General features: G+C 35.8%; 1 protein-coding gene across 1 annotated transcript; it reads left to right on the top strand.

Annotated features, from left to right (window-relative positions):
• Positions 1 to 5,569: 5,569 nt before the first annotated feature.
• Positions 5,570 to 9,606, top strand: LOC135216523 (uncharacterized). The gene is made up of 2 exons (XM_064251897.1): positions 5,570 to 6,277; positions 9,508 to 9,606. Exons 1-2 carry the CDS (start codon positions 5,570 to 5,572, stop codon positions 9,604 to 9,606), a joined length of 807 nt encoding a protein of 268 aa, XP_064107967.1.
• The last annotated feature ends 5,221 nt before the right edge of the window (positions 9,607 to 14,827 follow it).

Raw genomic sequence — 14,827 nt, 5'->3', positions numbered from 1 at the left:
TATAATATATATATATATATATATATATATATATATATCGTTATATTTACGTAACATTACAACAACACAATAATAATATATATATATATATATATATATATATATATATATATGTATATATATATATATATATATATATATATAATATATATATATATATATATATATATATATATATATATATATATATATATATATATCGCTATATTTACGTAACATTACAACACACAAAAATAAGTGTTTTTTTAATGGTGGATTCTAATGGGAAATACCTTTTTTTTTTGTTTTTTTTTTTTTTTTTTTTTTAGGATGTCTAATTGCATATTTGTTTCTTGTCTCGAGAAGATTGGGGAAAAAAATTACCAAACACAGGAGTATGCCAGTTTCATGCTGAAGTACCAAAAATCGGTTCTGAAAGCGGATTGGGTCTGCTGAAACAAATCATGCCAGAAACTCGCCTCCTTATATAAGAAGAAAGAGGGTTCGAAACAGGGAGACAGAGACTGACACTAGCTGTGTAGCTGTGTAGGTAAAGATGAGCTGATCATCGTCCACGTCCTATTTTATTGAACTGAATTCCTTAATATCGTTTTTTTCTTAGAATTGAAACTTTTTATGAAAGCAGCTATTGGGTCTTTCCGTAGCTTTGTGTAAGTACTAGAGTCTGATGATAAGTTTTCCATTTTTTCCGCATAACTAATTTTATTCATTACTACAAAACAATTGTATTTATCGGTTTTAGTAATATGCAAACTTTTATCTTACTTCGTTTCTTGAATTGCATCGCTAAACTTCTTGGAGAAATTTACTATTTCATTATGTAATTGAAGTAATCCGAAAAAAAAGTCCTTTAACTAAATTCATGGATGGTGATATACTTGTGTTTTTCTTTTCCAGTTTAGATAACTCTGAAATGAAGTTCGTGCACGAACCTTCATCACTAATGGCATACGCTAAACCATAACTCAAAGCACATTTAAGATTCTGGTTCAGTTCTTTGCTTGAAAGATTTATTACACAATCATCTTTATATTTCCTATTCCAGTCTCTTATCTCAATGAGGCTTTTTAATTTGTGATCCAGGTGATACACTAGTTTTAGTTTGAATCTAAGGTTATTAAAAATCTTCTTCAATAGCACTGTTCTCCGATTCAGGGGAATCTTGTACATGAAATGAAATCTGCCATTTCTCAATTTCTTAAAAATATTAAATTCAAGCATTTTTGTCTTCTCTCTCTCTCTCTCTCTCTCTCTCTCTCTCTCTCTCTCTCTATCTTCTCTCTCTCTCTCCCTCTCTCTCTGTATATGTATATATATATATATATATATATATATATATATATATATATATATATATATATATATATATATATATATATTAAGAGAAATCACTGAAAGGAGATTCACTATCCACTCGATATCGCCTAGGTAATAATGACTTTGGGACCACTTGCTCTTACAGACACTTTTGCAGGAATTTTCTTCGCAGCCGAGTGATATTTGCTTTAACCAGTGTCCTTTGGAAATTGAAGAGAACGTCTGCCAGAAAAGGGAACAGGAGTAGAGTTTCGCGTGGCATCCATGTATGGATTGTGATTTATTTCACTTAGGTCAGACCAGTAAAAAATTGAACACCAGATTAAAACAACATAAATACTCAGTAAGAACAGGTCAGAAAAATAATGCTTTATTGTAATATTTAAATGAAAAGCCCCATAGAATACATTGAACGCAAAGCAAAATATTGTCACGTTGTAACGAAACTATTTCAAGGAACTTGCTAGAATCTGTTTTGATTCAGCTAACCTGGGCGAATAATTTAAATGTAAGTCAAGGACTATTTTCTTTTGACCCGGTCATACAACATATATTCCAGAAGGAACTGAAAAATAGAATAAAGAGGATTACCAATCAATAGATTTCGATTTTAATCTGTTGACCATTCTGTGACCTCCCGACTCTTTTGTATTGCCTTAGGACTTGTACGATTACGCTATAAAATATTGCATCACTTTACGAAATATATCGTTTGGATCGTTTTTTTTTTTCTTTTTATAAAATAATTAGTTTGAGAATTTTTTTTTATAATATGGAAATTGGAATCTATTTTCACAAGAAAAAGATAAAACTGCATGGACAAACCTTGTTTCACATAGGTTTTTAAGTATTTTGTCCGAATCATCATTAAATATTTCATTATGTTTAGATAGGAGCAGGTCTACTAACCATGTCAACTGATTATATCATCTGTATAAGGATTGATATATTTAATGCAAATAATATGTGAGTGAGTGGAGTTTGGCTTATCTAATGTTATCAGGTTATCATTTGTTTGAAGATATTTCTGTTAAAAGAAAAAAACTTTATTTCAAGTTAGCTTATGAAATATAATAACAGAAATATTATATAACTTATAACTTCCTTAAATTAATATAAATACATTTCTCTTGACCAAGGGGTGGTGAAACGCATTTGAAGTGTGCGGTCTTGAGGAGACTGGTGTTGATGCACGATAACTTATAGATTTTACATATGCTAATTTTTTTTTAATATCATAAATAACGTCAAATTAACAGAATAATTTATATATTTAACGGAGAATTTAGACACACTAGAGAAGGAAATTGGAAATATTGTTTTTAATATATAAATGAATGGTGTATTCCTTGTCACATAGGCCTAGAATGATCGGAACTGGTAACGACATCTGTGTGAACGGATTTATAGGTGCTTTGGAAGCTAGTTACACTGAATTACATTCTAAAGCATTTATTGAACTTTTATTAGTTGATATTTTTTTTACTAAATGAAATTTTTTAATGTTAGGTTTCAACCTCTTGCTCAGTATCAATATTATCTACCACCCATTACGAATATTGTATATATATATATATATATATATATATATATATATATATATATATATTATATATATATATATATATATATATTTAATTTATTTATTTATTTTTTATTTTGCCAAGACATGGTCACAGCAACTAAAGATATGCAGAAGCAAGAGCCTATATAAATGGTAGGTAGTACAGTTAAATTCCAAAATATTGCACTAGTTGCCTAAATGTTTTGGACAATAGGTATGGAAGTATTCAGCAAGCGGTATCTGGCAACTATTCCCCTAGCCGTGACCGTGCTTGATGTTCTATAGTGACAGACTAAGTTTCTGTTAATTGGTTACAGGTTGCCCTAGTGCAATATCCTTTTCCTGCACAAGACAGACTAACTCTAAAACAAAAAACAGTCACTCACAAATGTATATTATGGCAGGCGAGCTAAATAACATTGTTTAATGGAAATTAAAACTACTGTCGTTCTTTCGTGCGTTTCTTCTTTTAACTGTGGTATTAGTTTTTTCTTGTAACTCAGCCTAACCTCGGTCTGAAGATTTTATTTTAGCACTCAAAATTGTAGGCCTATGTGTTTTGCGTATACTGCGTTAAATACAAAACTATTTTTTATGTTTTGTTTATTTACCATAATCAAAATATAAAAAAAAATGTTATAGGAGTTCCATTTGACAATGTCCTTGAGGATTGAGAGAGTGAGAGAGAGGGCATAATTGGTGGATGGATGGTTAACGATTGAATTGGCTGTTGGTGAGTTCTGGGTTGTCTGCTGGTGCAGTTGGAATTAGTTGTTATGATCAGAGTTCTGAGGAGTCAGTCTGTAATGAGAAATCGTGAAGGACAGACGTTTGGGCAGCGGTCTTGGCAGTATTGTTGGTCAGTTGTGCTGTGTTTTCGGGGAGTTATTTGAGTTATTTGTGCTTTGTGCTTGAAGGTTGTTCTGCTTGTGTTGTTGGGATCTTGTTGAGGTTGTGAGATTCTGTTAAGTTGTGAGTTGTTAAAGTTGAGGGTTGTTGTTGTTGTAGGGAGCTGTAGTGGTTTCTTGGAGTTGTTGTTATTGTGGTTGTAGTCCTTGTTTGTTTGTGTTGTTGAGTTGTGGTTGTAGTCCTTGTTTGTTTGTCTTGTTGAGTTGTGGTTGTAGTCCTTGTTTGTTTGTTTGTTTGTTGTGTTGTTGAGTTGTGGTCCTTAATTGTTGTATTGTTGTGTTGTTGTATTGCTGAGTTGTGGAGTTGTGGTCCTCAGTTGCATGTAGTGTTGTTGTGTTGTGTGGTTGTGGTTCTTCGTTGTTGTTGTGTTGTTGTTGAGTTGTGTAGTTATAGTTCTTTGTTGTTGGTTGTGTGTTGGTTTGTGGCGGTTGTTTGGATCTCAGCAACCTCGTCCAGTGGACAGCACTGCATAGCCCTGAGTATCTAGAGTTGAGGTGAGCACATGTTTGTGTTTTGTTGTTCTGTTTGTAGGTAAATCAATTATTCTGCGTTTTTCTGTAGCATGTAGAGGAAAGCGTGGCTGAGGGTGAGTTTGACAGCCAGATTGGTTAAATTTATGTGTGGGGGGTCTTGCCCGTTTGTTATTTGCTTGTGTTCCAGCCACATTAAATTTTTGGCGCCCGAATAGGGACTGCTGGTGCAGCAGCTGTAGGACAATTGGGATAGTGAGTTATGTGATTGGTGGAGAGATTGAGGACGGAAGGGTTGAAGGAAATGGAGAGGCTGAAGAAGAGGTTGCGGTTGGTGAGGGAAGCTAAGGAAAGTTTGGAAGTGGAGAATGAGAGGTTAAGGGTGGAGTGTGAGGAGCTGAAGAGCAAGTTAGAGGAAATGAGAGGAATGCTAAGGAGTGCAAAAGTGGAAATGAAAGAAGAGCTGAAAGGAATGGAAGAGAGAATGGTTGAGAAAATGGACAAAAAATTTGGAGCAATGATGAATGCAGTGCAGGAGATGGTGAAGGGATTCTTGGGAGAGGGAGCAGTAGGAGGTAGGCCTACCAGGTCTTGTGATGGGCCAGGAGCAATTAAGAAAGTGAAAGAATAAGTGGATGAGAGTATGAGCGACGAAGGTGATTGGTTGTGCTAAGTAAGGAAAAGAAGGGGAAGACACAGGATAAGGATAAACCTGAGGACAAGAATACAAAGGGGGCTGAGGAAAAGAAGAAGACTAAGGGAAAGAAGGTTAGTAAGGGTGATGGACAGGATGAGACTAGGACTGAATACACTGTGGAAAGGGCTGAGAGTGACTGAGATAGCGGTGAGTGGGAACAGGTAGGTAGAAAGAAGAAGGGTAAGAAGAACGTAATCAAGAGCATGGATGTTAATATGGAAGTTGATTCGTTGTATTCGGATGAGGTTAAGAGGGATCAGAACAGAAGTAATGAAAGTGAGAGTGAGAGTGAGCAGGAAGTACGAAAGGCTGTGTATATGAGAGAGGTACCCCGATGTGCACAATATGAGGAATTTGTTAGTAGGGATATAGGGGACTTTTTAAAGGAATATGAGAAGTATTCTGTGGCTAAGTATGGGGATAACAAGAGATTCTGGGCAAGAGAGTTGGGTATCATTTTGGCAGGATTTTTATTGAGTATGTATGGGGTAATGATGAGTGTAGGGAATGTGCCATATGGCAGCGTGAAAGCCAGGATTGTGGAAAAGGTGAAGAGGATAAAGAGTAGCGTTAGATATAGGAGAAAACATGATTTTGAGGAGGCAAGAATGAATGTTGGAATGCAGGTTGGAAGCATTAGCTAGGAAAAAGTTTTGGGATGAAGGGATAAATGAGTGTAAAGAGTTAGTGAGGAAGTTGTTGGCAACTGTGCCTGAGAGTGTGTATGAGTTTATAAATCTGAAACGTAAGGAGAAAATGCGATGGACGGATGAAAGGTTAATGTGGAACAACATTTTAGTAATAGTAGAGGATTACGAGTTAGATAAGTGTATGGAAGAGAGTAGAAGTGTTAGTGTTAGGACTCAAGTAGCTGAGATTATACCAGAGTTTAAGAGGTATAGGAAGGCAGTTTTAGAAGGGCTGAGGCGAATGGCAGAGCGAGTGGTTGATAGGAGCGTTAGAGCAAGTAGCGTGAATGTAGTTAGCCCTAAAAGAGATAGGAGTGCGAGTGTCGGAAGAATAGGGTCAGTTAGTTGTGAGCGAGAGCAGCAGTGTTACAGATGTGGTAAGCCAGGACACAAGAAAAATGAGTGTCGGTGGATGTTAGGGGCGTGTTTCAGGTGTGGGCAAATGGGCCATTTAATGAGTGAGTATAAGAAAGATAGGAGTGTTAAGTGTTACAGGCGTGGGCAGATAGGGCATATAGCGAATGGATGTCGGGGTACCCGTGTGAATGATGTTTGTGGTAATTGTGGAGAGAGTGGGCATTATGCTAAAATGTGTAAGGAGCCATGTGTGAAGTGTGTTGAATTTGGAATGGTGAGTGTGTGTAGGCAAAAGAGGATGAGTCAGGCTGGGAATTCAGGAAACTGGGTGTTAAGGGGATTCAGTTGGGTGGGTCCTCTATAGTATGCAACAGTGTGTTTGGGAGAATGCAATGAGTGAGTGGTTGAAAGTGAGTAAATGTGAGCCAAGCATCAGTGAGCAAATGGGTTTGGGAGATCAGCAGTTGGTGTTGGTTGAGTATGGAAGAAAGCAGAAGAAGGTAAGGAAAGGGACTGAAAGAGAGAAACGTGAGCTGCATGATAGAGGGGTTAGTGTTAGGATAAAAATAGTGGATAAGGCATGTAATACAGATGACTTTGAGGGAAGGAATGATACTTATAGTGTGTGTGGGTTTGAATTGTCAGGGTTTAGTGAGATTTTGGCAGAAAGGGAATCAAGTAATAAGGACGGGGTTGGCAGTATGAATGAGTCTCTTCAGAAGTTTGGCAGGAGTGTAAATGGGGTGAGTGATTTGATGGCAGAGTTACGAGAGATATTAGGGCAAGAGTTAGAAGGGGCAGATGAGATAGTGAATGGGATTTTGGGAGGATAGTATTGAGGGAGATGGTAATGGGAATCTGACTGGAAGTGGTCTGGGAGAAGTGGATGACAGTGTAACTGAGAGTGTGTATGAGGGACCTCAAACAAGATCCATGGGGTCTGTGTCCGAGCACCCGTGGGTGTTGCAGAAGGCTATTTAGTGTGGGTGTTGCGAGCATAAGGAGACATTGTCAAATGTAATGGGGGAGGAAATATGAAGGAGTTAAAGTTGTTCCATTTGACAATGTCCTTGAGGATTGAGAGAGAGAGAGAGAGAGAGAGAGAGAGAGAGAGAGAGAGAGAGAGAGAGGGTGTAATTGGTGGATGGATGGTTAACGATTGAATTGGCTGTTGGTGAGTTCTGGGTTGTCTGCTGGTGCGGTTGGAGTTTGTTGTTATGATCAGAGTTCTGAGGAGACAGTCTGTAATAAGAAATCGTGAAGGACAGACGTTTGGGCAGCGGTCTTGGCAGTATTGTTGGTTAGTTGCGCTGTGTTTTCAGGGAGTTATTTGAATTATTTGTGCTGTGTGTTTGAAGGCTGTTGTGCTTGTGTGTTGGGAGGTTGTTGAGCTTGTGAGTTTTTGTTAAGTTGAGAGTTGTTATAGTTGAGGGTTATTGTTGTTGTTGGGGAGCTGTTGTGGTTTCTTGGTTGTTGTTGTTGTGGCTGTAGTCCTTGGTTGGTTGTTTGTTGTGGTTGTAGTCCTTGTTTGTTTGTTGTGTTGTTGAGTTGTGGTTGTAGTCCTTGTTTGTTTGTTGTGCTGTTGGGTTGCAGGGTTCTGGTCCTTGATTGTTGTGTTGTTGTTGTGTTTTTGAGTTGTGGGGTTGTGGTCCTTGGTTGCTTGACATGTTGTTGTTGTGCTGTGTGGCTGTGGTTCTTGGTTGCTGTCATGTTGTTGTTGAGTTGTGTGGATATAGTTATTTTTCGTTGGTTGTGTGTTGGTTTGCGGCGGGTATTGGTGCCTCAGCGACCTCGTCCAGCAGACGCACAGCATAGCCCTGAGTATCTGGAGTTGGGGTAAGTATAGTGTTTGTGTTTTTTGTTCTGTGTGTAGGTAAGTCAATTGTCCTGCAATTTTCTGTAGTGTGAAGAGTAAAGTGTGGCTGATGGTGAGTTTGGCAGGCAGATTAGTTAGATTTATGTGGTGGGTCTTGCCCGCTTGTTTTTTAGCTTGTGATCTCGCCAAAGTACCGTTCTTCGCAGTCTAGACATACTGCCATATATCATTCCCTCTTACCTCTTCTGCCCTCTAACGACTGTTTCTAACTATTGTATTCCTAATGGTGTTTTTGCAAGTACCTATCAGTTTGAAATGATCTAGCTTCCTGTTGATCGGTGTAATAGTGTTGTTGTCCGGTACTATAAATATTTTCTTCCCTTTCGAATGTTCGTTTTCTATCCCTCCCTCTCCCCAAAATAGTTTTTTTTTTTTGCCTTAATGTGTGCCCATTCCCACTAATACTTATGGTATCCTAATCACCTAAAACAGGTATTCCAGCTCTTCACCTGTGAAATCGTGACTGCAAATCCTATATGCCCCAATGGCCAACCCTGTCATTATTCCTATTTTAATTTCTTTCCTAGGACTGGAAGAACATATGTATGTGTAAATTACTGTTTCTTCCACCTGTGTACCTTGAATTTTGAATTTTCGCCTTCCCTCTTGACAAGTACATTCAAGAAAGGAATTTCTCCCTCCTCTCCTTCTATAGTGAACTTGATTTGTTCATTTAGTTTATTTATGTTTTCTAGGAAATTATGTAGTTCTTCCCTTTCTCTTTTATAAATAATCAAGATGCCATCCACGTATCTTACCAGTTTATGGTGCTTAAGCTCCCTTTAATTAATTTACCCAACTTTTCAAACTATTCCATAAAGATTTTAACTAAGATCGGCGAAAGATTCGAACCCATAGCAACGCCATTTTTTTAAATTAAAATGTCATGATCTACGTCACATGTATAAATCCCTTCCTCCCTGTTCTTTTCTATTACTTCCGTCGTCTGCTTGACTGATACGTTGGTGAACAGGGAAGTTACATCCAAACTTACAAATTTACAATCTATTACGTTAATTTTTAGATAATTCATCTATAAGGTTCATGTTATGTTTTAGATGCCCTTCAGATACTAGAATAAAAAAAAACGGAGTAAGGGGAATACACTGCAAATTTAATAGAAGAAAAAAGGTAAACTTTGGCTAGAATCCAGGGCAAAACTAAAAGAAAAGAATTAGAACATAGAATAAAATCAGCGGAAAGTCCAGAGATTCTATATATATATGTGTATATATATGATATATATATATATATATATATATATATATATATATATATATATATATATATATATATTATATAGCAATCGTAAGATACGATTGGAAGGGTGCCTGCAAAGACCGATCGTGGCATCGACGAGTTCCCTGCAGAGGAGGCTAGAAAATTTTCTTTCCAAAATAATGGAAAAATTGGTGGTTTAGTATCTGAAGGGCATCTAAAACATAACATGAACCTTATAGATGAATTTTCTAAAACTAACGTAAAAGATTGTAAATTTGTTAGATTTGATGTAACTTTCCTGCTCACCAACGCACCAGTCAAGCAAACGAGGGAAGTCACGAAAAAGAACAGGGAGGAAGGTATTTATACATGTGACTTAGATCATGACCTTTTTGATAAAATTGTAGACAGCAGACCTCAGCGCCAATGCGTTTGTGGGCCGAAAACCAGTACATACAAAAAAATGGCGTGGCTACGGGTTCGAGTCTCTCGCCGATCTCAGCTAATATGTTTATGGAATAGTTTGAAACGGAAGAGTTGGTCAGATTAAATAGGTTAAAGGGAACTTAAACATAAAATTGGTAAGATACGTGGATGATATCTTGATTATTTATAAGAGAAAAAGGGGTGAACTACACAAGTTCCTAGGAAACCATAAATAAACTAATGAAGAAATCAGTTCACAGACACACAGATATATATATATATATATATATATATATATATATATATATATATATACATATATATATGTGTGTGTGTGTGTGTGTGTGTGTGTGTGTATATATATATATATATATATCATATATATATGTGTGTGTGTGTGTGTGTGTGTGTATATGTATATATATATATATACTATATATATATATATATATATATATATATATATATATATATATATATATATATATCATTGACTGTTCTGGCTCCCACACCTGTACCCAGACTGCCACGGTTTTCACGCGAGGAGTGAGATTTGAGTCCCAGGATAAGCACTGCTGACCTTTTACTGCCCACAAGCCCGCATCTCTTCAGGCAATTGCTAAGACAGCGAGGGCGGTTTTCGCCTCTCCAGCGTGAATAAACATTATATCGCCTTCACAACCACACGGAATTCCAAGACAACACACTTCCCTGCTTTGTACATCCAGCAAATAAAATGCCATACTAATGCATGAGGAGACCTGATCTTACAGGCGAGAGGATAGGTGCTGGGAATGTGCTCACCGACTGGAGAATATGACTGTAATGGGGAGTGCAAAAAGAAAAATTGGGCAAGGCATGTAAGTTTTGCTACAATTTCAACTCATGCTTTTATGTTTACTTTATTTACCGAAGGTCAAGTTTAATCATAAATCTCATCGGTTTCTTTACATTATGTCAAATATACTTTAGTGCATCATGAATCTGCAAAACGGAAAGAGGTGTTCATGATACCTCAGAATTATATGTCAAAAATTTAGACATGAAATATAGATAGCTCATTTTCATTTACAGATGCGAGCCATCATTTCAAATACAACCTCAATAATAATTATTTACGATACCTGATTAAACCGTCTAAAATTACTGATTCTCTGAGGTAAAGGCAAAACCTGTGATAAATTTCGTTTATAACTTTCTTCACTTTTGATGAGTAAAAAAATAGGAAATAAATAATGACTGAACAAAGAGAGAGTTGAAATACTACAATGGTTCATAATGTGTATTTCGACACAGGAAAAATATTAAAAACAGTCATTGAATATCCCGTAACAAAGCCAAAGTCATTAAAAATCCTCTTAGTTATCTGTTCACCTATTCAGTTACCAACTACACACCATAAAGAAATAATATTCACCTGCTTCAGTGTATCTTTGCTCGGACTTAGTTTATTGTGACCGAATAATGAATTATTTTACTTTTGAAGATAAAATATAGCTGCCTACAGTTTGAAAAAACAAACGTTGTAATAACTTGTAAATGCTTTCTTGCTCTGAAAACAGGACAAACAATACTTTTTTGACAAGTAAAGAAAATATTTTGTTGTACAGCTAAGAATAAAACAATTACTTTATTCTTGAAGAGAAAATAGATTATCCATTGTCAAATGAAACAGACATGAAGTGATTAGTAAAGGGGGAAAAAATCAGCGTCTTTCTCAATAGCGACCTTATAAAACCGTCTTTCTGCCGGAGAATGAAAACTTAATGAATTGGGTCATCAGGCAATGCCACGTCAGGACCAATACTTCCGAATGAGCCAGATTCAACGGAGTGATACAGCAAATTATAAATCTGACTTCAATGTTATCTCTTGTTTATCGCGGGAGGCGATCTCTGCCCATTACTCAGTCCTGTCAGTTCTGACGTCATATGAACAGATTTCATTTGTCAGATGCGAGTATCGTGTTCTCGAAAGCTGACTGTGGTTCTACGTGTCAGCATTATAGACACTCTGGTCCTAGAAATTACTTTTTGCAAAAATCCTAGCTTAAACTACACAGCGGTTTTCTCATTATGCATCTAAAAGGTTCCCATATATGATTTAGATGATTTACACAATTTCCCAACCCCCCTACCCTCTCTCTCTCTCTCTCTCTCTCTCTCTCTCTCTCTCTCTCTCTCTCTCTCTTAATTTCTATGTGAGACGTGAGACACTAATTTTCCTAGTACTTTTTATTAAGAAACCTCTTCCTTTTATTGGGCCGAGCTATAATCTATAATCCACTGACTTGACATCCATTGCCATTTGCGACAAAATGGATTTGCTTCTGTATAATTTTAGTATAGGTATAACTGTGCATCCTCTTATGCAAATTACAAAATTGTTTTGTCCTCTGTATGTGCCTTGGAACAAAATAATACTCCAACAATCAGCTGAATGTGAATTATATACGACAAATGTATACTCACTAATGCAAATACCTCGTTAGGTGATACTGCCATCGGGCAAAATTTGATAAATGCTGCTAATACACTGAACTAAATATTAATAAATGGCCGGGAATCTGACATAGGCCCAAATTTCACTTTTCAAGCTCAAAAGCTATTTAACTGTTCAGTTGCACACACGCATGTTGCAGACTCAACAATCTAAACAAGATAACAAGATTTAACATCAAGATACCTTTCACCCTATAAAATAATTGAACTAAGTGCGAGGGAAATGTAAAATCGTAGCTGAAATACTCATTTCGTGCTGGATAAGCATTATCGTAACTTCAATAGAGAGAGAGAGAGAGAGAGAGAGAGAGAGAGAGAGAGAGAGAGAGAGAGAGAGAGAGAGAGAGAGAGAGAATATAAGCTAAACCAGTTGAATATGTATGCTTGTATACACATACCTTTCAACAAATATATGATGCGCTTTGTCGATGATTAACTATTTTGATGGGTTTTGACGGGTGCCTCAGTGATATGTTAGAAGAAGCGCTGATAAGAATGAAGCAAGACAAGGAGATGTCAGAAAGAAAAATAAATGGTTTATATATGGAGAAGCGTCGAGAGTTAAAGGACTGTAAGTAATATTTACAGTGTAACTGAACAGGTAAACAATTACAGACTGAATGACAGTTCTAAAGTAATGGGCAAGGGGGATAATTGTTTCTTTATATAAGAGGCTGAGAACAAAAGTTATTATGAAAAAATATAGAAGGCCACAACTCTACTTGGTAGAAGCCAAAAAAACTCGTCGTTTTAGAGGCAGAACATTGGGATTTTAAAAACAAGCTGTCTTGAATGAAATGTTATGTGACTGTGTTGGTTAATGCTGGCGGCAACAAGAGCTTAAATAGAAGAAAGATAGAAGTCAGAGTTAATGCAGTTAGTAGATATAATGGAAGTGGTGGCCTCTGAGCAATGCGGATATAAATGTAATAGATAAGGATACAAGGGAAACGGAGGTTTAAAAGTGAAGATTGTTTTCTGAAAATAAAGTTTTAATTTATGGAAGTGAGCGTTGGATGGTAAAGTTTCAGGAAAAAATGACTGGTGAGCAACAGGGATGATTTCATAAAAATGTATGTATTTTATTAGTGGCGAGATGAATTTGAGTGCTTGAAGGTGTAGAAATAATGCCAGGAGCAAGTTAAACATATTTCTTATACTTTGGAAGTTAAGGACTTGGGAAGAGAAGAGACCCACACATCGCTGGTCTGATGTATGAAAAAGGATTTGGACGGATAAGGGCCTTCTGATATGTGTTCGCTTTAAATATGCAAAGTGCTGCTTTTCCAGAAGTTTTATGCAAACAAAATAAAAAACATATACGGGTGTATCTCTCTCTCTCTCTCTCTCTCTCTCTCTACTCTCTCTCTCTCTCTATATATATATATATATATATATATATATATATATATAGATATAAGGCACGAAGGAAAAATAAACAATGGAGTTTCTGCAAGATCTTTCGACTCAACGTCCTTTACTCAGTCAGATAAACTAGTAAAGGACGTTGAGTCGAAAGATCTTGTAGATACTCCGTTGTTTATTTTTCCTTCGTGGCCTATACCTTTATTTATGGATTATCACGTTCCAAACTTTCGTGATTTAGTTATATATATTATTATATATATATGTATAATTATATAATATATATATATACATATATATTGTATATATATATATAATATATATTATATATATAATAGATATATACTATATAACTTATATGTATCTATCTGTAGTCTATATATAATATATATATATATATATATATATATATATATATATATATGTGGTATATATATATAGATAGATATATATATATATATATATATATATATATATACATATATATATATATGATATATATATATATATATGTATACATAACATATATATATATATATATATATTATATGCATATATATATATAATGTATATATACATTATATATATATATACATATATATATATATATATATATATATAACATATACACATATATGTAAGAGCTGAAAAATATAAATAGAAATCCATAAACAGTATACAGAATTAATATAATTCATCACAGGTATAAAGAATACCGGCAGTGTTAAAAATCAAACTGAAAAAATGGATTTACAGTGGTGTGAAATTTGAGCCCAAACTTCTACGGAAATAGAAAATTTACACTTGTAGTCCATAGCCACTCCTCCTGAATTAAATAAACAGTTATTTGTCTCTTTCATCACATCACCCATCTTTCGAAAAGAAATAAGAAATAAATAAAACGTCATTTTCCAAGCGGACGCATTCGCTCAACATCTATCACTATCAGCAAGAGCGGATGTCCCGAAGGTAAGTTCATCAGGTTGCTGCCAAGGAACAGTATCTGTTCTTGCTTTATTCAGTGAACAGAAAATGTCAAGTAACATAAACATGTGGTGGCGTAAGTTGCAGTGACAGGTGGTAGCGCAGGTGGATTGGTAGATGGTTATATGGACCGGGAGGCAAGTGGGAGATGAAAGAGAAGGGTGAACGCCGAATAAATATGGGTTGTCCCATTTCTGATTCTGCGTTATTAAATATGGCGTAAAGGAGAAGGTGAAAAATAGGAAAGGGGTCGAGTGACGACGGGAAATAGCAAAATCAAAGAAAAGGGAGAACACCTGAGTGAGGAAACGAATAAATTTGAAGGGGAGAAAAGAGGAAGCTGCACTTTGGAAGCAAAATATTGACTGATGAGTAGCAGATAAGCACAACAGAAAAAGATCAAGAATTATCCTTTGTGAGAGAGAGAGAGAGAGAGAGAGAGAGAGAGAAA

This window comes from Macrobrachium nipponense, chromosome 6, assembly GCF_015104395.2.
Source record: "Macrobrachium nipponense isolate FS-2020 chromosome 6, ASM1510439v2, whole genome shotgun sequence".
NCBI lineage: Eukaryota > Metazoa > Arthropoda > Malacostraca > Decapoda > Palaemonidae > Macrobrachium > Macrobrachium nipponense.
This window is presented reverse-complemented; position numbering and strand designations above follow the sequence as displayed.

Coding starts and splice junctions, on each gene's coding strand:
- LOC135216523 (XM_064251897.1), top strand. CDS start 5,570: ATGTTGGAATGCAGGTTGGAAGCATTAGCTAGGAAAAAGTTTTGGGAT. Junction 6,278..9,507: donor AGTGTGTTGAATTTGGAATG/GTGAGTGTGTGT, acceptor ATAAAATTGTAG/ACAGCAGACCTCAGCGCCAA.